The following is a 24,919-nucleotide window of genomic DNA, read 5'->3' on the forward strand; positions in this document are numbered from 1 at the left end:
CCCACTCTCTGTAATGCACCTAGGCCTATATATTTTAATTCTTGCCTGTGATTAAACATTGATCATCGGGCATCTCCTCATGATGGTTCATGAAATGAGAATTCTGCAGTTACCGCTGAAAATGTTTATGGCCACCCTTTGCAGAGGAATTGATCATACAACGGTTTACTAGCTAGGAAGACAGATGAATTGTGGTACCCAAGCCTCAGCATCAGGAACTCAGGGAGGCTGTGATTTAATGCGGTGCTATTGGATGCCATCCAGCTACCCTGTGTCCTTCTCAATCCAGAAGATAAAATCTACAGCTTACCCGGTTAGAAGCTGTCTCTCCCCTTTAATGCTGCCCATGACTATGAACACTGGGTCCCATTCAGTTCCCACCAAGTTCCCATTCACACTTAGGATGACCAACCTTGACCTAGAAGGGAGAGCAATGACTGGTACTCATGTTATTGAAGTGTATAGTGATCTTTAAACAAACAAACAAACAAACAAACAAATGAAAGAGCTGTCTCAACCAGTAAAGAATTGTAGAGGAAGATGTTACATGCCTTTATTTATTTATCACCCATCATTTCACCAGCGCCAAAGGAAGCAAACGCCTGAGTCACAGTGTTAGAGCAGCAATAAAACCCCATTAAGGGAAAACTCCTGCTCCAGAGAGTAGAATGTCTGGCCTAGGTAGAGACCTAGTATTCCAGTTAAACAAGATCAATGACCTGGCTGAGGGGTCACCCCTAGGAAGGTGGGTGCACCTTAAGCCATGCTAAAGAGATGAGTGGAATGACTATTCCTTTAATGAGTTACTATACTATTCCTTCCCAGAATTCCCATGACCACAGGCCACCCACAGCACAGCCTCTAGGTTTGGCTGGGTCTGCCCACCCACCCTTCTGAGTTCCGAGTGAAGACTCAAAAAGGTGCAATGCTTTTCTTTCTTTTTTTTTCTATCTCTTTCAGATAGTGGCCAGAGTTTATGTTTGTTTGTTTTTTCTAGTGCTTTGGGCTTCTTTACTCTTTCTATAGCCTCTATCCCCAAAATGTGGCTACCTGCAGCCATGCGGTGGACCTCCACACTGATAACTCAAACACCATGGCTTTTTCCTTCTCTCTGGCATTTTTTTCCTCCTGTGGGCAGCTGCTGAGAATTACAACTTGCCTTCTCTTTGTATTCTTTAAACATTAATAAAATTGTCCTCAAGCTTCTGTTTGAGTCCATTCATAAATTCTTTTATTAACCAGAATAAGAACCTCAGGAGGGGACCCCGATTTCCCCCATAACAACAGATGAGTCCGAGGATGTCTGTGTGGGAGACATCCTTAGCCTCATCTGCAAATGCACACTGCTCATTTGGTGTGCTCAGTATACATGGCTTCCGTTTTGCACTTTTATTAAAATTGTAGATTTCTAGAATCAGAGCATAATGAATGAATTACAAATCTATGCACCTCTCAGGCAATTTTAGCAATGATCTGACTTCTAAATGGTGAGTTCTTTACTTCTCATTCCTATATTTGCATATCTGTTCAAATCCAAGTGATTAAAAAGGAGCTGTCAAGGTTGATGGGCCTAAAATTAGCCCTGACTGCTCATCTTCAATGTACACATTAACATAGATGGCTCTGCTTCCTGCTCCTCTCTCAGCCTTCAGGGAAAGAGACTGAAACACAGCAACAAAGTGAGATGTTTTCTTCTTAAAAACAAAAGAAGAAGAAAAGGAGATATATTCGAAAAAGAGATTAACAGTGTGTAAGTCAATCTGCAATGGAAAGCCACTTCACTCCAAAGGGCAGACAAGCAGCCATCTTTAAATTCAGCAGATAAACAAACAAATAAACAAATAAGAGATAAAAGTAGAAGCATGGCTTGCAAGGGAGAAGAATTTTATAGGAAGCTGGTAAAAAAAAATACCAAAATTCAATATATGAAATTATCAAATTCTTATTTAAAAAATTTAAGTGCAGGTAAATTTGTACCAACTCAACTTAAATTGCCCTCCAATAACTTCAGTACCTGAGAAGACAACAGCAATTGATCACACCAAGAAATAACAGGCTGGTGAGATGGCTCAGCATGCAAAGGTTTCCATCAAGCCCAAAGATCCAAGTCCATCCCAGGGTCTCATATGGTTGAAGCAGAGAGCTGATTCCTGGAAGTTGTCCTCTGGCCTGGGCACCCATGTGCCACCCTTCAATATAAATGGAACAAAAAAATTAAAGAAATATTATAGATGGGTTTTTAATCATTTTACTCATTATGACTAATCTTTGAAATAGTCTATCCTTGGGTGTGTCTTTAAATATATAAAAGATGTTAGAGTGGCATTGTCTTCAAATAATTCCACACACATTTAGTCACCAGACAAATGATTATAAAACATGCTTTTAAAGTTCTATTATTCTATTTGAAAAAAAGTAACCCTGTACTTAAAGGGATTATACATTTATGCATTCCTCTTCTTAAAATCCTGTGCATAAATAACACTGTAGAATTTTAAAAAATTAAAAACTAATGTTCTGGTACAGTGCCAGAGCAACAGAGATGAGGCTGGGGTGTGAACTGCTCAGCTGCAGGGCTGCTGTGCTGCCCAGCACACAGCTGGATGGTGCAGGAAACCTGACCATGCATGTGCCATTCGGTTCTGCCTCTGATAGAAATCAAAGCCAGAAGGATCCAGTTGGGGCTGTGACAGCCATTTAATCAGCCACTGTATGAGAAGCATGACATGCCTATTGACTTTTCCCAGAAAGCCCTGGTTTTGTAAAGAGCCCAGTAAGGCATATCCACCTCACTGTGAGCAAAGGTTAAGCCAGCGACCTTCTCTCTGAGAACCCAGGCTGTTACTGACTCAGGCATCCTTGATGCACTTTCAGAAGCTGGAGGTTCAGTGGCAGTCACCACAGGCAACAGGAAAGCCCTTCACACTATCAGCGTTAGAAGGTAACACAGCCAGGGTTGAAAGCTTTGGGTTGTTAGTTCTGAGCTGCTCAAATGTCCTTTGTAATTAGCAATTAGATCACCTTTGGTCTTAAAAGAATGTGTCTGGGAAATAAAGCCAGGACACCCTCCAGGCAGATTCTGGACCCCAGGAAACTTTTAGAAGAAATTTAAAACTATCTTGCTTTGATTCATGAGTCTTGATTCCTTTTTTCCTCCTTTGGAGTGATGAATTGTTTTTAAAAAAGGGTCCTGATGTCAGGGACACTAGCTCACCAGCCAAGTGTGAGTTTGGTTTCTGGGTGGGAGCCGTTAAATTGTGCCCAGGGCTTGGGGACTATCAGTTAAGGTGTCTTGGCAATTAATTTATCTGTGGCTTTGTGGAAGGGTCTGTCCATTAAAGACAGATGCTGTGAGGACTCCCCACGGTCTCCATCTGGGCTCTTAAGCACTTGCAAGGTGCTGTCCTGTTCTTCCCTGAGACAAGATATCTATCCATGGTCCCACATCTCTGACGGGTGTGCAGACGAACCAGACAGATTCTCTCTTAAATCACAAGGGGACTGAATCAGTTCAGTCTCTCCTCAGAGACACTTAGCATCTGGGAATTATAAATTATACTTGATAGGAAGGTACACACACTCACACAACATAACTAGGTTCCCGCAGACTTCTCCTCTTGTTGTATGACAAAACAATGTGCTTAAACACTCAACTCAGGGAGGTCAACTGAATATTTAGACCCACTGTTGGACCTGTCTGCTTCAGTGAATGCTTTATAACACTCCAACTGCTCTCAGGGCTGGAAGCTTAAATGCTCAGGCACGAAGGAGTTGGTGGAGAAGGTGAGGGTGGAGATGCAGAAGATGCTGAGGGTAGCGTCCCGAATACTAAATATTTTTAATGTTATGACACTTAGAAAACTTTCCGTGCAACATGTCACTAAGGCATGCTAATATGTTCTGAAAACTGGAAGGCCAATTACACAGCCAAGTGGTGATGTGGGAAGGCTCTAGAATCAGGGATGGATTGGAAGTCCACAAAGGAGCAATCATAGCAATCCCCTCCCCTAATTAATGTCTTCAAATCAGTACCTCATTGTGGGGGACTGTGGAAGTCCAGTTCCTACCTTTCCCACCTTTTCTAGGGTTCTTAGGAGGAGGAGAGAGGGATAAGAAATTATTGGACAGAAAGAGAGGCCTGGCTGATGAGAAGAAAGACAGAAACACAGGATGGCTTCGGGGAGGGCCTGGATCAATATCCAACAGCCTCGTCCTTCATTGAAAAGGGCTTTTAATAACATGCCAAGGGAAGAGGCAAAACCTCCCCCTTTCAAGATCAAAGCACACCACACAGCCAAGTGTAGACCCTCCCAAACACCTGGTAACCACGCCCATGGTCAAATCATCTCCTTATACAGCCCTGCTGGGTAAAGCCAGCTCAGATTCTCTGATCCTGAGTAAGTTCTCACTAGACAGCCTCTGTGGGCCACCACACCCCATCCCACATAGCAACCAGGAAATAACTACTAGGGTAAGTAACTCACAGAGTCTGGCTGGTGGGCAAGAGGAGGGGAGGGAGGCAGTCAAAACACTCCCTGCAGATAGGGGGTTGATTAAACTTGGACGTGGGCAGTGGGGCCTGAGTCTGCTTTTCCCTATGTCCTAGTTCCATGTCTGTTGCTGTGCCTAAAACAGCCTGATCAAAAACAATTTAGAGAAGAAAGGGTCAATTTGGTTTACAATTCCATGTTAAAATCCATTATTGAGGGGACGTCAAGGCAGACACTCAAAGCATCACATCTGAAGTCAAGAACAGAGAGAACAAACTCATGAGTGCTTGCTTGCTTGCTCTCAGCTGGCTTGCTCCTCTCTCATACTTCTCAGGACCTCCTGCCTAGGGAATGGTGTCACCCACAGTGGTCTGGGTCTTCCTACATCCACGAACACTCATGGTAATCCCCACAGACAAGTCCGCAGGCTCACCTAACCTAGATCATCCCTCAGCAAAACTCTCTTCCCAGGCGATGCTAGGCTGTGTCAAGTTCACAGTTAACCATCACAGCCCTCCTTCTCCTCCCTCCCCCATGTAGCAAACAGGCTCTCCTTCCAAACAGGAAGATGAAACTTCCTTCTTTGAAATTTGTGTACATAGTTCTCTGAGTTGAAATTCAGAGATCAATTCAAAAGGTGTCCTGCTTTCTACATATGTGCGCACACACACATACTCACATACAAGCACATGTTCTTAGGCATGTTCTCTACAGCATAACTTAGGCTTATTAAAAAAAAAAAAAACTTCTGAATTTTGCACAATCATAGCGCCTACTTTTATTTTGAATTATTTATTTTTGTTGTTGTTGTTATTTACTATTATTATTATTATTAGTTATTGGAGAGGAGTCTCCCATGCATGTGGAAGTCAGAGGACAACTTTGGGGAGTAAATCATTTCCTGCTCCTGTGGCTCAAGTCATGAGGCTTCTTCTACCCACTGAGCCATCATCCTGGCCCATGAATTGCTACTTTTATAGCAAGTGCTCTCCAAACAAACCCAAGGCTTTGTGTCTTTTATTATTGTTATTTTTATTTTATTGTATGGATGTTTTGCCTGCATGTATATCGGTGTACTGCTTGCAGAGGTCAGAAGAGGACATTGGATTCCCTGGAACTGGAGTCACAGATGGTTGTGAGCTGCTATGTGGGTGCTGAGAATCCAACCCAGGTCCTTGGGAAAAGCAGCCATTGCTCTTAACCACTGACCTACCACTTCAGCCCCCAAGCCCATAACATCCACTGTCTGTTGTGAACCAGTAGGATATCTTGCCCTCTGTTCTGCCTGCAACACCCTCAGATGCTTGCCTTAGCTCTTCACAGCCTTGCTGGCTTCCAGACAGCCGTCTTCCTCCCAGCCCCTCCCACAGAAGCTTGTGTGATTCTGGGTGTTGAGTATATTCCGTTGATGTCAAATTAGCATGTTTCAGCATGGCAATCTGTGAGAACTGGGATGTGTAGCTGTGAAGATCCCAGGAACTGGTTAAGCCCCAATCCACACGTGGACACACTGAAACTTGTTAAACAATGACAGTGACATGCCTTGAAGAAAGAGAAATGGTCCCCCAAGGTGCTGTGCAGTCTGGAGTGAAGGTGCCTGTCACAAGGGCAAAAGAGAGAAGCCTCTTTCTCCCAGAAACTGCTTCTGGAGTTCACGTGAATGGGCCTTGTGAACTGACCACTCATAGTGCCTGGTGGGGCAGCCTGAAGCCGGGGAGGGGAGGTGTTCATAGTTTAGAGATTTACTGAGTCCTGTGGTCTCCAGTTAAAGTGACAATAATATGGACTCTGCCTGTGTGTGGACTGTGGGAGACCTCCGTGGCAGCAGCCACCAGGGCAGGTGTTCACATATCCCAAGCATATGTGGAAATGTGTGTTGTTCTTTTCAGTCCTTAGTGATAATGTGGGGTCTGGTCTGGAAGACCATCAAGACAGCAGCCATGAGCTACCCAGAGCTAACACCTACTGGATTCCTGGACACATCAGTTGGTGTCCCATTGGGAAGACGGAGACTGCTTCAGAGGTCATGAGTAGGGAAGTCTGACAGACATTAAGTTATAAAACTATATTAAGAGATGGAGGAGCAAAGGATGCTGCTGCTGCTGCTACTGATGATGATGATGATGTGAGGTGTTGCTAAGGCTACAAGTCCGGGACCCTGCAGTATGCAAGTCCTGTTTCCCTGTGCAGAGCAGGCTGCCACCCATGCAAGAAGATGTCCACTTTCACCTGCCAACACTGCAGGAGTGGCTGCAGAATCTCCTGTTCCCATGTCCCCTCTGCTATCTTGAATTGGAGCCCAGTTGTCCTGCCTGGCTGCAGCATGACCAGAAACAAGAGTGTTCTCACCATCTCCTGCCTGGTGTAAGACCTCAGCTGGCAAAACCTTTGTGGGGGCCCAGCTTCTTCTGAAGCTTTCCACCCCAGCAGAATAAGAACATGTGAAAAGGCCCAGCAAGGGCAAATGGAGACGTGAGTACTGTGGACAGCGCCTGGCACCATACTTGGCATCTGTTTTCAAGAGGTGCCCAGCTCTGATCGACGCGTCAGACCACATCAGTGTCTGCAGAGGCAGACCCAAGCAGGTGAAGGGTGAGTTCTCAGCAGACTTCTGTCCAGGAGAGGAGAAGTTTATTTATTAGTTTATTTTAGTTTGGATGATGGAGATGCTTGGAGGCATTTGTCTGTCTTGCAGAGGACCAAGGGTGAGTTCCCAGCACTACATCCAGCACTCACCTTGACTTTCAGCCCCAGGACACCTGATTCCTCTAGCTTCCTCAGGCTCCTGCACGCGCACATAGGCATGTCCACACACAGACACACATTAAAATAAATCTTAAAATTGTTGTAGTTTTACAAAAACTAAATTGAATAATATTTACCCACATTTCTCAATGAAGTGTCTTTCACAGAGGAAAATTCTCATACCCTTGCAAAACCTGTATTATTCTACAGAGGATTCCCATAACATCTTTTCTATGCTTCTAACAGATATAACTCAAGGTGTGGTGCATTTTATGGATAGAAAACTAAGACTTGAGAAAGTTCAAGGACTTGGGTATTGCTCAATGGCGGAGCACCTGCCTGGCATGTAAAAGGTCTGGAGTTTCATCCCCAGCACTACAGAAAAGCCTGATTTTCTGGCAGTGGTGGCACATGGCTGGCACATGCTGTCATGCCAGCACTGGGCAAGAGGATCTTGAATTTAAGGCCAGCCTGGGCTTTAGGATGTGTGTGTGTGTAAGTGTGTGTGTGTGTTTGTGTGTGTGTGTGTGTGTGTGTGTGTGTGTGTGTGTGTGTGTGTGTGTGTGTGTGTGGAGAGAGGGGGGGGAGGAAGAGGGGGTGTAGCAGGTTTGGGGTGAATGCTGGAAGATCAGAGAAGCAGAACCAGCCACAGCTTCCTCACCTTGCTAATTCCTCAGCTGATCTTGTTTCCTCAGACTGGAAGCCTCTGAGTTCTCATCCAAATGGATCTCAGCTGAACTGCTGCTCAAAAGCTTAACCTGCCTAGTTCCTGGTCCTCACGCCTTATGTACCTTTCTGCTTCTTGCCATCGCTTCCTGGGATTAAAGGCATGAGTCACCATGCCTCACTGTTTCCACAGTGGCCTTGAACTCACAGAGATCCAGATGGATCTCTGCCTTTGGAATGCTAAGATTAAAGGTGTGTATGCCACCATTTTCTGGCCTCTGTATCTAGTGGTGGTTCTGTTCTCTGACCCCAGATAAGTTTATTAGGGTGCACAGTATATTGGGGAACACAGTATCACCACATTGAGGGAGGGAGGAAGAGAGATATAGGGGAGATACGCACATTTGAAGTACATGCCTGAGGTGGACAACAATAATGTGCCAGTGGCGGGATTTTAAGGTGGCCCACGCTCTCTGGTCACAGCTCTCACCATCATGAGCGTCTCTGAGGTCCTCAACGCATCTGCAAACAGAAGCAGCAGTAAGTGGGGAAGGATGCCATCAGCCATCAGTCCTGCTCCTTGGGTGCTGAGAAGGGTGAAGGGAGCCTCACGTCCCGACACGGCCTTGTGTGAACTGGCCAGCATTGAACCCTATGATCAACTGCCGTTGCTACACTGTGTTAAAAATATCCATACACGTCACGAAAATTAACTTTCAAATTTTAAGAAAAAAAATACCAAAGAAGACTTCCTAACTAAGGAGCCTATTCTCTCTGTGGGAAATTCTTTACTTTTTACTAGCTAAATCCGGAGAAGAAAGGTTTTATCTTTAAGATAAATTTCGCTCAAAGATATCTTTATTGGTGACTATGGGTTTTGCATACAACTTTAATAAGGGAGGCATGACATTTCACCAATCACTCCCTGTATCTAAGGAGGCTACTTGAGGAAACAGGCTCTGCTCCTTACCACTAGATGGCGCCACAACCACATAGTCACAGGCAGAAGTCTCCCTGGAGGAAAGGATTTACCCTCCTGGGCTGAATCACCTGTGGTTCTGGAGGGTAAGGGATGCAGCCTTTCTCTTTCCAAGGCTAGGACTTGGTTTTTCACCTTTTGCTATGAACAAAGCATGTACATCGTTACTTATGAAAGCTCATGCTTAATTGTATTGAGATAACACTAGCCTCCTGGAAGTAAATTCACACCAATTGCTTCATTGAAGCTGGGAGTGAGGTGGGGGGCTGTGAGCTGACTCCTCTTGCTAGCAGAAAGAGGAAGAAACTGAGGGCCCAAGTTAACCCATCCCAGATCACAAAGGCAGCAGTTAACACAACCTAGATTCCACTTGAGTGAATTGGATCTTTTGACCGCCATCCCTGCTTCCAATCTACTCAGCTGCTGGGAAAGCCTGCCACCTGTGAAGACACAAGATGGCCCTTGTCACCTGGGCTGTCAGTGTCCCTTGCTGATTCCTAGGCTTGTCATAGCTCTAAACATCTAAGTAAGTCCATCATGCCTAATTAGTAAGTATACACAGCAAAGAAAAATGTGTGCGGCTCACTTGCCAACCATATATTCTGACTTCTAAGCAAATTCAAGGCTCTGAACATAAATGGAATGACACACAGTGCACCTAACCATGAGCCACTGCCATAGAAATGCAGAGAAATGAACCCACCCATAAAAGAAGCCACAGGTTCCGGGCATAGTTTCAGCCCTGCATGACTACTGGGGTATGGTTTAACATTATATATATATATATATGGCTACAAAGGATTTCTAAGCCTCATTCAGTAGCCTGTTAATGTTAACACTAGTTAATAATAACAACACTAGGTTATTTAATAAAACAAGAATGAAATATGATGACCTTATTAGAAACCAATATATGTAGCTTCAAGTGTAGAGTAAAAATTGATTTTTATTTTTATAGAACTCTAAATGTTTTATTTAAATCAAAGGTATATTAACCTTAGGTTTCTACAAGTGGATTTCTTGCTAGGCAGCAGTGGCACACGCTGTTAATCCCAGCACTTGGGAGGCAGAGCCAGGCGGATCTCTGTGAGTTCAAGGCCAGCCTGGTCTACAGAGTGAGATCCAGGATAGGCACCAGAACTACACAGAGAAACCCTGTCTCAAAAAAACAAAAAACAAACAAACAAAAATTGATTGCTTAGCTCTGCCTGTGGAAACGTTTAGAAGCACTTGTTACGTCTTCCAAGAAAAATAAGCAACCCCATCCCTATACTTTAGTTTCTTATTAATGCCTCAGGACCACTGGAGAATAGACAGTCAGACAGTCAGATGATCAGTCAGTCAGATGGTCAGATGGTCAGATAGTCAGATGGTCAGGGTCAGGAAAGTATATAGCAAGCTGGAACAGCTTGTGCCCTAAACTGAGATGTTCACAGCTGGCAGAGCCCTGTGAAAGGACACAGGACCAATATAAACATCACATAACTGTGATTTATTGAAACATTATGTATATAAAATTCATAATTCAGTAATGTTATTGACAGGAGGAAAGAGGTAGAGCCAATAAATTGAAATTCATATTTAATTATTTGATTAAATGAATACATTGCTCTTGAGAATTGGTCAACTGGGCGTGGTGGTGCATACCTTTCATCCCAATCCTTGGGAGGCAGAGGCAGTTGAATCTCTGTGCGTTCTAGTCCAGTGTGTTCTATACAACAAGTTCCAGGTCAGCCAATACTACATAGTGAGACCCTGTCTAAATCATCATCATCATCATCACCATCATCCAATAAAAAGAGTTGAACAATAAAAGCTACTTGGAGTGGCTCATGCTGTCATCCTAGGCCTCAGAAATAGAAGCAGGAAGATTGCCAAATTCAAAGCCAGCCTGGTCTACATAGTAAATTTGAGGCCAGCCTGGGCTCCTTAAAAACATCCTACCTCAAAAAATATATAATGAAACTGTCAATAAAGGAAAAGAATCGTGTGAATAGTCGCCTTTGAAGATAAAAATACAGGAATTGCAGTTCAGATGAGTCGAGTGAGACCAGCCGATGGCAAAGTCTGCAGATAACTGTCATGTTTGCTTCACTGATTTTACTTTTTAGACAGAATTGTCAGTTAATGAATGTTGAAAAAAAAATGACAGAATTAAAATTTCTACTTTATAACTCCCAGTGGGATGTCTGACTCGGGCTGAGACCATCACTCACATACGAAACCAGCAGCAAGCAGTTCATGTGGGGAGACCTCCGGAGGCCTGGGATTGTGCAAGGCCATGCCCCATCTCGGGACCCGCTGCCACCACCCCTTCACCTCCATGACCAAGCTCTATGTCAGGAGCAGCGGCCTGGTCTCACCACTTCATGTCCCTCCTTAGGACAATGAGTAAAAACATTTAACCTTAATCTAAAAAGAGCTCTGGATCTGGTCAGAAAGACACAAACAGACCACAGATTAGGTACACCAAACCCCACTCACCACGGCCCCTTAATTGAACCTACATCAACTAGTTTCCCCCAAAACACTAGTTCTCACCACAAGTGAAATAAGAAATGCTAGCTACATGTCCTTGCTGACGTGAATTAGTAAAATGCAACTATAGAAAATCAGCTGAACAGTTTTCCTTAATTTAAGAGAAGTTAATCTACAGCCACCAATCTCGCAGCAGATGGACATACCCACCCGCTATGGATTATGAAGTGCGCCGTGACTGTTGTGAAAGGAGCCTCCTCACACTAGGTTCCCAGCCTCTTAAACTGTGGCCTGGGTCTTTCTGTGTGACCATAAGCTTCAGCAGCTTCCCTGCTACCTCTCAGGCTGGCTTTGACAGCCCTGACTTCCAGCATTTGTGGGAGGCAGGAGACTCCGTAACGTGTGACAATGTCACAAGAAACAGTACCATGGGTTCAGATGTGGAATTCTCTCCACGCTCAGGGTACAGCACATCCCCCAGGATGTGTGCATTCATGTAAAATGCCTGCAGTGGGAGGTATGGACTGTTCTAGAATAAAAGAAACTTAAGGCACAAGTCAAAAACTGGAGCAGGCTCATGCATACACTGGTTCTGATCTGAAAACATAAACATTAAAAGTTATTTAACGATAATTTGAGAATTTTTAAATATTTACTGTTTTATATGATGTTAGGGATTGCAGTTAATTGGCTAGCAGTAATGGTAAGTTTGGAGGTATATAGAACAATCATTTTGTTTGGAGGTATATAGAACAATCATTTTGTTTTATTTATTTATTTATTTATGGACACTGAATGTTAAAGAATAAAAAAATAAAAATAGTGAACTATATTTATGAGTTTGAATTTACTGTTTGGAATTTTTAGAATAAAAGTTAACATATACAAAATGCAAAACAGTCTTGAAATTAGTTAAATGAGACATACTTAATCCTGGCCAGTGTCTCCCTGGTGAGAGGACATTGGGAGAAAAAAACATACCAGAGGTAAAGTCATTCTTCAGGTTTATATCAAGAATGTATGTGGTAGGGTTAGAGATATAGAGAGAGTGCTTGCTTAACACATGCAAGGCCCTGAGTTCAGTCTCTAGTGATAGATGATAGATACAGACAGACAGATGATGATGAAGATGATAGATAGATGATAGATAGATAGATAGATAGATAGATAGATAGATAGATAGATAGATAGATAGATAGATAGATGATAGACAGATAGACAGACAGAGATCAATTGGATGAGAAATGCCCTCCATAGGCTAATGCATTTAAACTCTTGGTTCCCAGTTGATGGGGCTTTGGTTCCCAGTTTGAGGAGGTTGTGGAACCTTCAGGAGGTACAGCCTTGCTGGAAGAAGTGCCTCAGTGGGGATGGCTTTGAGAGTTCATAGCCTCCACTATTTCCGGTTCTTGCTCTCTTCTTCCTGTGTGTAGTTGAGAGGTTGAAGTGGTCTTTTAGCTTCTTGCTCTAGCCTCCTGCCACCATGCCTTTCCCAACATTATGGACACACAGTCTTCAAAACCATAAGCCAAAATAAACTATTTATAAGTTGCTTTGGGTTATGACATTTTATCATAACAACAGAATAGCAACTAAGATAAACAGATAAAAGATAAATAGCTTGTCATATGACAGGTATATAGTGAGATGATAGATAAATAGATATAGAGACAGATAGATAGATAGATAGATAGATAGATAGATAGATAGATAGATAGACAGACAGATGATAGCATATTTGAATGAGAGTTTAACATGTATGGAAAGCCAGATTTTTAACTGAGTGTATTACTTTTGTATCATCATCAATACCTAGAGGAAGACTTACCTTGGTTTACAGTGTCAGGGGGTTCAATCTATTTTTGCTTGGTCCCACAAGCTCAGGCAAAATGTTATACATAATGGTGGCAGGAGCATGGGAGGAAGAGCCTATTCATCTCCTGGTGGACAGGAAACAGAGTGAAGACAAAATGAGGCACCCCTCCCCCAAGGAGTGGCCTCCAGAGATTTAGTTCCTCCAACTGAATCCCTAATGGCTAAGAAGCCATATAAAAAGGCAGCCAGGGAGCAGGGGTTTTGCCTGGGCCCTGTGGTGAGCTCCCTAAGGGCCATGTCCAAGTGTCTATGCTGCATCCCAACTCTGCCCACAGGAGAGACTAGCCTGGTGAGAGAAGAGGTACAGTTGTAGCTGCGCGTGCAGCTGCAGGTGTGGATGCAGCTGTAGGTGTGGGTGCAGCTGCAGGTGCGGGTGCAGCTGCTGGTGCGGGTGCAGCTGCTGGTGTGGGTGCAGCTGCATGTGTGGATGCAGCTGCAAGTGTGGATGCAGCTGCAGTGTGTGTGCAGCTACAGGTGTGGGTGCAGCTGCAAGTGTGGATGCAGTTGCAGTATGTGTGCAGCTACAGGTATGGGTACAGCTGCAGGTGTGGGTGTAACTACAGGTGTGGATGCAGCTGCTGCTGTGGATGCAGCTGCAGATATGGGTGCAGCTGCTTGTGTGGATGCAGCTGCAGGTGTGAGTGCAGCTGCAAGTGTGGATGCAGCTGCAGTGTGTGTGCAGCTACAGGTATGCATACAGCTGTAGGTGTGGGTGTAACTACAGGTGTGAATGCAGCTGCAGGTGTGGGTGCAGCTGCATATGTGGGTGCAACTGCAGGTGTGGGTGCAACTACAGGTGTGGGTGCAGCTGCATGTGTGGGTACAGCTGCTGGTGTGGATGCAGCTGCAGGTGTGGATGCAACTGTAGGTGTGGGTGCAGCTGCAGGTGTGGGTGCAGCTGCAGGTGGGCTTGATTTGGTGGTGGATGTCTGGAAGACTGTCCATAAGTGGGAAGCAGGTCACTTCAAAAGGGTCAGAGATTAAAAAAGGGCCCAGGGCTGTTGTTCTGCTTAGAGATCCAGCAGAGCATGATCTCAGCCTTGTGAGTTTTCTCTTAGACATATTTTTCTCTTAAAAAAAAATCTCATCAGAGTTCCATCAAAGATGATTCAGGTGTTAAAACATTTTCCCCCAAATAACTGTACTCCATCTACTGACAGTCATTTGGGGTCCAGGCTGTTGAAATCTCAGAAAGCTATTACAGTAAAGACAGGTTCAGAACTCAGAGAAGAGGGATAGAAATACGACACAAATTGTAATGATTTTTATACAGGAAAATTGCAGGAAGGTTCACTTGATCTGGGGGTCCTAGAGCCCACAGTGTTCAAGAGTTAAAGCCTCAACAGAAAGAAACTGTGCATGAGCATGGAAACAGTTTTGCTGTTCCTTATTCATTTGCATTGCAAGAGATGGTTCGAATGTACTCTAAAAATTCACTATTGAGTTGATTCTCAGAACTGTGTGCGTAGTTTTTGTCCTGGAGAATGAATTTTATTTTATTTTTAATTTACGCACAAAACCAAAATTGTACATGTTACAGGGAACCATGGGGTGTTTGAATACATGGATACATTCATTTTAACATGCAATCCCTCAATATTCACCATGGTTTCTTTTTCTGATGATGATGATGAAGAAGAAGAAGGAGGAGGAGGAGGAGAAGGAGGAGAAGGAGGAGGAGGAGGAGGAGGAGGAGGAGGAGGAGGAGGAGGAGGAGGAGAAGGAGAAGGAGAAGGAGAAGGAGAAGGAGAAGGAGAAGGAGAAGGAGAAGGAGAAGGAGAAGGAGAAGGAGAAGAAGAAGAAGAAGGAAGAAGAAGAAGAAGAAGAAGAAGAAGAAGAAGAAGAAGAAGAAGAAGAAGAAGAAGAAGAAGAAGAAGAAGAAGAAGAAGAATTCCAAATCCCTTCTACTCCAGGAAATAGACAGTACACAACTTCTATCTGTGGTCACCTTACTTATTGTGTCCTAGCACCCAAGTCTTCCTACCCCTATCTACCTGCAATTTCATTTCCATGCTAGACTCCCTGCCTCTGTTTAAGCATCATTCTTCTCTCAACTTCTATGAGGCCAAGAATTCTATCCCCTATACATGAGTGTCATATACATGGTACTTGTCTTTCCATGCTCGGCTCATCTTATTTAACTTCATTACCTCCAATTCTATCCATGTTCTCATAAATAGCATGAGTTTCTTCTTTTATGCCTGTATAGTGTTCCATTGTGTATACATACAACATCTTATTTGTGGCTGGTTAGACACTTGTATTGTTTCCATTTCTTGGCTATTGTGAATAGAGCCACAATAAATATGGGGTGGGGGCAGGGGCGGTTATTTCTTCAGCATCCTGACTTTACTTCTTTTGAGCACATAGGGAGAAGATGGCTGGACCATATAGCAGTTCTACTTTTTTTTTTTTTTTTTTTTTTTTTTTGAGGAGACTGTTTTCCAGAATGGCTGTGTTGATGTACACTTTCACCAAGAGTATGCAAAGAGTATGCAGGGTTCCTTTTTCTCTACTGCCTCACAACGTTAGTTATCTCATTGTGCTTTGATTTACATTACTCTGGTGGTTGATAATGTTGGGTATCTTTTCATATACCTGTTGTCTTTTCGTGAGTTATCCTTTGAAGAAAGAATTTAGGCATTTGAGTTTATTGTCTGTTTTGGGAACGGGTTATTGTTACTTGCTGTTGCATTTAGAGTTCCATGCCTATTCTGGATATCACTCCCTTTCAGATACATAGCTCATGAACACTTTCTCCAGTTCAGTAGCTCAGGATGTCATGCTGCAGAAGCTTTTCAGTTAAATGCAATCCTGTTTGCCTTTCTTTGATTTTTGTTTACTATGCTTTAAGGGAAAACAAAAACAAAAGCCTCCTTCCTGAAGTATTTTGTGTTTTCTTCTACAGTTTCATTGTTCCAGGTCTCACATTTTGATCTTTCTAAAGTTGAGTTTTGTAACTGATGAGAGAGGAGAGTGAAGCTTCCTCTTGTGTGTGGATATGGATTTTCCTTAGCATCATGTGTTGGAAACATGGCCTTTTTCTGATGTATGCTTTTAGGGTCTTTGTGGAAAGCCAGCTGGCTGTAGGTACACAGGTATACTCCACTCTCCATTTCACTCCACTGGTCTACTTACCCATTTTTACACCAGTGACATGTTGTCTGGATGGCTACAGCTTTTTAAACAATATTACAGCCAACTATGGATAGATAAAATAAAATTTCCCTCTGTGAGGCAAATGTCTTCTTCATTTAATGCCTTGGGTCATCAAAAGCCCCTTAAAGAGCAGCCATGTTCTTGCCAGACATCTCACAACAGCAAGGGCAGAGAAGGCAGGAGAATTCTTAGAGAGTCACATGACCCACCAGCTGGCCGCAGCTCCTGTGGACTCGGGATCATGTGGGTGAAGCAGAGCTGCAGACTCTATGCAGCTCCATCTTGTGCCGATCAGGCTATTAGAAGATGCTTCCTGCAGGGCAGTAATGGCCTTTAATCCCAACACTTGGGAGGCAGAGGCAGGTGGATCTCTGTGAGTTGAGGCCCAGCCTTGTCTACAGAGTGAGTTCTAGGACAGCCAGTGCTACGTAGAGAAACCCTGTCTTGGGGAAAATATGTAGAAGATGCTTCCTTTTTTTACAGCAAGATTTCTGAGGGTAGGGAAAAGGTCTCAAACCAGTGGCAAGTTCAGGAAGAAGGTGAGTGTCCTTTGCTGGCACTGTGGGAAACACCATCACATTTGCCAATGGAAGAAGTTCCCCTCAAAAGGTCATTACTAAAAGCTCATTGAACCCACAGAGAACATTTTTATAATTTGAGCACTTCTTGGAAGTGGCTCAATGGAGATGCTGGTGCCACTGGCTGCTGTTTAGGGAAATGCAATAAAGAGATACACCTTGAGAGGCTAGGGAGGGGAAGTTCAGAAAACTTCCCAGCATTGAACCTGTCTCTGCAGGTGTGTGTGTGTGTGTGTGTGTGTGTGTGTGTGTGTGTGTGTGTGTGTGTGTGCATGAGTGTGTGTGAGTTTGGGGGTTTGGGTACTATCTAAGAGTACTTGTTCCCCCACCAGCCCTCTGAGGAATGGAGAATGGAGGCAGGGCCACAGTCTGGATAGAGAGCCCACATCATGAGTCAATTCCAGGCTGCCTCTTCCCAAAGGCTCCAGAGTGCTGAGGTCAAATTTGCCCTGGATGGAGTCTCACTGCCTCCTGCTCAGGCCAAACTGCCCACTAATTGGTTGTGTCACACGGTGTCTGTTTGTTATTACAGCACAGACTTCCTTCATTCTAAGACCAGGTTAGACCACTGGCCCAACCAGCAGGTACCTCCTCAGTCAAAAGCCAGGGTGGATTGGACCTTTCTTTTCATTAACCAAAGTAATATTAAGTTGCTGTAGTAATCAGGAAGGGTCCCTAGGTCAGCCCAATTTCAACAAATTTGTCTCTAACACGGGAGACAATGATTTGGTGGGGGGGATGGAGCGGTGCACCCCCTTATTTCTTCTAGGCCAGAAATTTTGACTCCCCAGAGTCAGTTGACCTCAGTAAACGATTCTGAGACACCGCAGCCAGAACTGTACCACTCTGTGCCACAGCCATGACCTTATCTGCTGCTAAGTCCCCAAGGTGCCTCAGGCAGACGCATCTGGAGAACGAGGTATGCTGCTGGTGAGCCGGGGTCTGGAGCGGACAGGGAAGCCCAGAGCCTGGCAGCTGGGAAAGCCTGCAGTGTCCCTCACCTCCCTCGGGGAGGGAGAGATGGCGCCTGGCACACCGCAAAGACATCAGGGGTGATTGTTGTTGTTTTAGGGTCTTCGGGGAGCGCCCGGGAAGGCCTTCGCTGCTGCCTCTTGCACTAGGTACCCCAGTCTACCTGGCAAACGAGTCAAGCAGGGCCCCCAGACTCTTCCAGCATCTGAAAAGCAAGCTTCCTTGGGCAGACTTCTAAGATTTCCAGCTCAGCATACAGATCCACACAAGGATCCGGTGGCTTTCAAGCAGAGCAGCCCGCTGCCTTCCGGCTTTCATGGTCCCCGGTCTCCAGACCACTTTCTTTCCAATATCCACACCTTTTCTTAAGGCCCTGTCCGTATCACACTGACGATCCTCACTGGGAACTTAGGCACATGACAATTGCTCTCAATTCCAGGCCTGAGATAAGGCTGAGTTAAGGCCCCAGACACACAAAAGGGACCAATGCCTGGAGCAGAGAGCTCCCTGGCCTAACCTTAGGAGCTGGAATCTGAAAAACCCTGGGTCCTCGTCCTCCAGACCACTGCAGGCCACGAATGACTCTGAACTCAAAAGGACCTAGGTACCCTGGGAGAGTTACTGGAACTGCTTGTCTAGGTGTCCTAGGGAGGGGCGGAAAACTGACCCGAGGGCGGAGACATGTGCTTCACTCATCCAAGGCCAGCAGGGGAGGAGACTCACCACCTTTGATACTCTCCTCCAGTGCTCCCCACGCCCCAATGGCATTTAAAGGGCCTAGGGCAGGAGGGTGGGGGCAGCCTCGCTGGATGAATGGAGCGCCCATGAGCTTCGGTGCGGAGCCACCTGCACCGGCCCAGGCCGGAGAACTGGACATGGCTGGGTTCTGCGATGGTCTGGGTTCCTGCTCGGTCCCGCACGGCCTGACTCGGGCAGTCGCTCATCCCCCGGGCTACGGTCGAGCGGATCTGGGCTCTGGCCGGCGCCTGTGGGTGAACTCTGCTTCGCTCAGCCCCGCGTCCTATGCGGCGGGACCAGGACCGGCTCCATCCTACTCTGCAGCAGCTCTCACTGCCCCGGGCTCGCTCCTCGGCGCTGCAGGCGGCCTGGCGGGCGCCGATCTCGCGTGGCTGAGCCTGTCGGGTCAGCAGGAGCTGCTGAGGCTGGTCCGGCCACCCTATTCCTACTCTGCGCTCATCGCCATGGCCATCCAGAGCGCGCCGCTGCGCAAGCTGACGCTCAGCCAGATCTACCAGTACGTGGCCAGCAACTTCCCCTTCTACAAGCGCAGCAAGGCGGGCTGGCAGAACTCCATCCGCCACAACCTGTCGCTCAATGACTGCTTCAAGAAGGTGCCCCGAGATGAGAACGACCCAGGTAACTAGCCACACGCGCGCCCCGTCCAGGACCAGTGATGCAGGCGTCTGGTGGGGTGGTTGGGGTGGAAGCGACCCTGGGTGACCCACCGATGCACTGCACAGATGAGTGAACTTCGACTGGGTGAACTGGGGAGAGATGTCTTAGGCCTTAGCTTCCAGTCCAGCGCCCCCAGGGCTCTGCATATCTGCTTGAAGCCTAGAAAGCTAGCCAACTGGGTGACCTGGGGAGTTTAACATCTCTGGACCTCGACACACCTCCTTGTAAAATGGGTGAAATAATGCCTACATTTAAAAACCCTGGGATGGTTTGGAGGGGGGTGGTGATGAGCTTCTGGAAAGCGTTGGATCCTTCACAGAGGTCGGGTGTGGTCAGCTCTGCTCCACCGGCTGAGCCCAGACCATTCAGATTCTCTTGGGCTGTCTCTCCAACTTCATCTTGATGCACTTGGGTACTCCCTCAAGGGTCCATGACTGGGTCTTTCTGGAGCACACAAATTCTTACAGTAATGACTGTGGAGGCCCATTCCCGACACAAAGTGCCACCTCAAGGCTTGGGATGAGGAGGGTTCAGGACTATCTCCAGGGGCCAATGGGGTCAACACCGGGCTTTCTGAACCGCCCTTCTCCACAGGTAAAGGCAATTACTGGACGCTGGACCCAAACTGTGAGAAGATGTTCGACAATGGGAACTTCCGAAGGAAGAGGAGGCGGAGAGGAGAGACCAGTGTGGCCACTGTGCCTGGAGCCAGCAGCTCAGAGGGAGCCACCCTGGATCCCCGAGGCGCAGCTTCCCAAGACACGCAGACCTCGCGATCCCCGCCTACGCCCGAGGCTGCCCCCTGCCTCTCCAGCTTTTCCACCGCTGTGGGTGCCCTGGCTGGCGGCTTAGGTACCCTCCCTGAGGGCCTGGTCAGTGACTTTTCTTCCCGAAGGCCACCAACCACAGCTGCCCACAGTTCTCAGATCCCTAACACCGCCCCGGGCTTTGCCGCTGGCTATCAGACGATGGCTACCCGCGTTAGGGTGGGTCATCTTGTCTACAGTCCGGAAGGGACTGAAGTTTAAAGGAACGCTGGAGACTGACCAGGTGCTCTGTTCCAACATAGAGCTGAGTCCCTGAATCCATCCTTCCTGGGGGCGCCATGGGTGCTGCACAGGAAACGACAGAGCTCCTGTGTGGGGGCAGAACTGAGGCAGGTGCAGCTTGCTGTGAACCCCTCACCCAGGGGACTATCCACTCCCGGGCTTCCGGGGCTCTGCCTGGAGATCCAGTCCTGGGCTCGATGACAGAGCGCCTCAGAGAGAGAGAGAGAGAGAGAGAAATCTGAAAACCTTAAAGGGGTGACAGGTTGACATTCTGCTCCAGCCTTTCATAATGAAGGCAGAGAGATGTCTTGGAGCTGGTCAGAGGAGGGGAGGAAGCTAGGATGCAAGAGAATCCAGAGGGCCATCTGTGAATGGCTTCCATCTCTGGTCCACCTGTTTTAGGGCAGCTAGAGAATGGGGTGGGGTGCAGTAGCCCCGAGATGAGGATGCAAGTTGAGGGGAGTCAGGACTCTTGGGCTTAGGGTACATAGAAAGAGGGACTTTTTAAATTTGGGAGACTGGGAAAAGCTGTTTCAGCAGGAAGGAGTCCCTGGGGACACCAGCTCCCTCCCCTGCCACTCTGCTCCTGGCATTATTAGTGCCCCTGTTATCAAACCTCACTGTCCCCAGACCACAGGACCCACGCCTGGCACCTAAGAATCCGTGGACAGCTTTGGGTTTGCCTTATCACCACACACACTCACTAAAGCTCACCTGAGGCAGGTGGGTGGCCACACCTGTTTTGGTTTCTCTCTGCTCCTGCCTCCTCCCCTCCTGGGGCTGTCCCCAAGCAAGCAGGACCTTGAGAACTACCTCCCTTGTGAACTGAACTCCCTGGCCTCAGCCCTACTTATATTTACAGTGACTGGACAAGGCGCTCAGAATCATTAAGAAATGCAATTTGGACCTCTGTGCTTTCTGGACATCCCTGAGGCCTAAGGTCCCAGGTAGCCGTATTGAGTCTTTGTGTTATCTGGCATTCTCTGGGGACATGGGAGGCAGGGGGTATACACACACACACACACACACACACACACACACACACACACACACACACCACTCTAGGACTGTTAGGAGAGGTACTTTCCCTGGAAGACAGCAAGAGGGAACTCTTAACCCAGATCAAGCTAGGCCTTTAGTGTGTCCAGCCCCACGTGTACCAACATGACTGTCTTGCCTGGGTTCACCTCAAATCTGCCTGCTGGGCCAAGGCTGCCACTGCTTTGCAAAGATGAGCAGTGGTCTTCTGAACCTGCAGAGAGGCTAGTGGGGATGGAGTGGGGAGCAGGAGCCCTGGCTCTTGGTTGCTGGGTTCTCTTCCTACCTGTGTGCTCTGTGGTATCTCAGGCGGTGCCATGAGAAGGTGATCTGTGTGCTAGCTGGGTAGCCATGGTGTTGCTCAAGCAAGCTTAGAGCCAACCCATACTCTCTCTGTAATACAATTTTTAAAATTCAGGGAAAAAAAATAAATTATTTAGAATATAAATAAAAGGGTCATGAGTCTTTGGGCCTATTTAATAGAATAACATGCTAAAAAAAAAAAAAAGAGAGTGTGTGTTATTCAGTATAGGAACCCCAAGCAACCTATCACCAGCATCCCACTAGGTTTGCAAGAAAACTGGGAAGAAAAGATTTTAACCAGCTGTGATAACAAGAAGTACATGGCAACTTGACAATCAGCAGGGCTTCCACAAAATTGTGTGCCATAGACACACTGCCAAGGGACATCATGGCTGTGTGACAGCTGCCAGTCATGGAAAGTTGTGTTTATTTTTGCTTCTGATACTGGATTTTCTATTAAAATTGAGAAAGGGAAAACTATTTTTCAATGTTTTGTTTGCCTGAAAGTCAGTTTTGGTTGTTTAAAGATGGTTTGGGCATTTGAAGCTATATAGGCACTAATAAGTAATGAATGGTATATCAAACAGATGAGCTCTCTTTGATGAAAACATAATTAAAAATATTCCAGTAGGGTGTGGTTGCAACAAATGTAATTCCAGAATTTAGGAGGCAGAGACAGAAAATCAAGTTTCAAGGCCAGCCTTAGCTACATAGTGAGTCTGAGGTAAGCCCGGGCCACATCAGACCCTGTGACAAAAGACTCTGTCTTCCTCTCTCTCTCTCTCTCTCTCTCTCTCTCTCTCTCTCTCTCTCTCTCTCTCTCTCTCTCTCACACACACACACACACACACACACACACACACAGCCATGCAGGATTATTTGGAAAGTGACAATGTCAAAATTCCAACAGAACCTATCCTTTCTCCAAGGCAGTCCATGTGGGGGAGGCATACCAAAATGCAGTTGACAGGTGTTGGTGCAACCAGCTTCAGAGACATCACAAACGAGTGTCTTCCTAGAGGGAAGAGTCTGCTGATGGCAAAACAAGTCACCAAATAAAGCAGACTGGGTGAACTTGACCTTCTCTCTCAAACCACATGTGGATAGACCAGAGAGACACTGGCAAAGTGAAGAAGATGCTGCTAAGGACCCCATCATGGTACTTATGCCCCAGTTTCCCCCCATTCCCTCTCTGTATTGCCGTTGAAGTTGTAAAACTTACAGAAAATGCCAAATGATTAAGGTAAGTGTGAGCCTACAGCACAGATGCTATGAGTTCTTGGTGGGGTCCTGGCGACACCCAGCTCTTCATCTGAGTAAACAACTCAGTGGAGCTGAGCATTTCAGATGTGGAAACAAGTTCCAAATGTCAGAGGGACATGTCAATTCAGAATGCCCGTACATAGGATAATTCAGAGTTCAGACCATTGTCAATTAAGTCATAATAATCTATGGGTTTTAAAAGCCAAAGAGCATACTGATAGCATGAGTCATAATCTCCCTGGATATCGACTGGTCACTGAGTGAGGAAGAATTCCCAGGATAGAAAGGATATTCCCAATGAAGACATTGATGTCCCTTCAACACGATTGTGAAAGTGTAGAAGTATTTGAAACGTGAACCCTGGACTTCAAGGCATGAGCTCTAATCTCATGTGTTGATTAAACACGAGTGTGTTCGTGATGATCATAATCTTTTGTCTTGGGTCTTTCTTTCTTCCTTTCTTTTTTGAAACAAGGTCTTTCTGCGTAGCTGGAATTTGCCATCCTCTTGTCTGAATGCTGGATTACAGCCGTGCATCACCTTCCAATCTTTCATTTCTTAGTGTGTCCTCTGCATTTGGTGTCGTCTGTTACTCATAGATACAATAACACAGTAATTAGCAGAACTCCTCAACAAGACAGAATCAGTTTTCCCTCAACTAGTGAACTTGCACCTGTACACACACACACACACACACACACACACACACACACACACACACACACCACAGAGCACTGCCCAGCCAGAATCCTCAAAGGAAAATTCAGACATTACAGCAACTATGATGATGATGAAGGTATGATATCTTCAAATACTACTCTGAGAAGGTTATACTTGCATTCAGGACTGGGCCAGGTGGGTGAAAATTACAGAAATGCTATAGAATGTAACAGAAGTTGAGCCTAATAAAATGTGATTCAGTCAGTAAGTCTTTTTGGAGGACCAGTTATGAATCCATCTTTGTCAATCCAGCAGAAAATGGTGCATGTTGGTTGTTGTCTACAAGAGCCTCCTCCTCCTGGTTGGAACAAAGATGAAGAACCGCCATAGGACAGGCTGAATGTGAATGGAGGCTATTTGGCTCCAAAATGGTTACTTTAGATATGCAAGCCCACATACCATATTGCCGTATTGTACCCGTTAAATGGACCTGGATGTGTTCCACACCCTGCTTGCTCTCCCTAACCTTGGTGTGGTTTAGCTATGGGCACTTGTGTACCCTGGCTGGAGTGGGTCTAGTTTGTTCCCCTCTCCACAGAAGTATGTGGTAAGTTTAACCTAAGGCCTGTCCTAATGTCAGGCAACCTGTCATCTGATGGGGACTGGAGCTGAGCTTTCTAGGGCTTCTGGGTAGCATCCATAAGCTGAAACGCTGAGAACCCTTTGAGTCCTGACATGTGGAGCAGTATCACTCAGAACTGTGCCCTCTGTCTTGCAGGAAGCTATTTTCATTGGCCTGCTTTATTAGTGCTGAACACAGACAGACAGCTGGAAATATCTTTGCCCTCTCTCTCCAGGAATGCTATACTAAATCAGACCTTCACACAGAGAGACTCATGTCCCTGCCTCAACACTGAACAAATGAAGTCTATGCATTTGCCCTCAAAAGTTGAGAGTTCCCATTCATCTATCAGACACACTGACATCAAGGTGTCGAGAGTGTTCCTGGTGTTTAAAGTACATTGTTCCCATACATTCTCACCTCTCAGCCCGGCAGTATGTTTGTTCCCATTATCCTGAACCAACAACTTGAGGTGAGGTGGCTGGTTTCTTGGGGTCACAGCTACTACTAAGCTAAGTCAGAAGGAACCTAGCTTTTCTGGACCCAAATTCCCTGTCTCTACTTTATCCCTCCCTTCTCTAGAGTCTTTTCCCCAAGTCCAAGTATGGTGATATTTTATTTGTGCT

General features: G+C 46.0%; 1 protein-coding gene across 1 annotated transcript; it reads left to right on the plus strand.

The window, feature by feature from the left end:
* The first annotated feature begins 18,742 nt into the window (after positions 1 to 18,742).
* Foxi2 (forkhead box I2) lies at positions 18,743 to 22,221 on the plus strand. Its single transcript, XM_006987564.2, has 2 exons — positions 18,743 to 19,319; positions 19,953 to 22,221. The coding sequence occupies exons 1-2, from the start codon at positions 18,752 to 18,754 to the stop codon at positions 20,384 to 20,386; spliced, it is 1,002 nt and encodes a 333-aa protein (XP_006987626.2). The 5' UTR covers positions 18,743 to 18,751; the 3' UTR covers positions 20,387 to 22,221.
* The last annotated feature ends 2,698 nt before the right edge of the window (positions 22,222 to 24,919 follow it).

Source organism: Peromyscus maniculatus, chromosome 1, assembly GCF_049852395.1.
Source record: "Peromyscus maniculatus bairdii isolate BWxNUB_F1_BW_parent chromosome 1, HU_Pman_BW_mat_3.1, whole genome shotgun sequence".
NCBI classification, from domain to species: domain Eukaryota; kingdom Metazoa; phylum Chordata; class Mammalia; order Rodentia; family Cricetidae; genus Peromyscus; species Peromyscus maniculatus.

Excerpts from the sequence above, each read along its gene's own strand:
- Foxi2 (XM_006987564.2), top strand. The coding sequence starts at position 18,752 with ATGAATGGAGCGCCCATGAGCTTCGGTGCGGAGCCACCTGCACCGGCC. Across the intron at positions 19,320-19,952 it reads CCGAGATGAGAACGACCCAG|GTAAAGGCAATTACTGGACG; the intron begins GTAACTAGCCAC and ends CCTTCTCCACAG.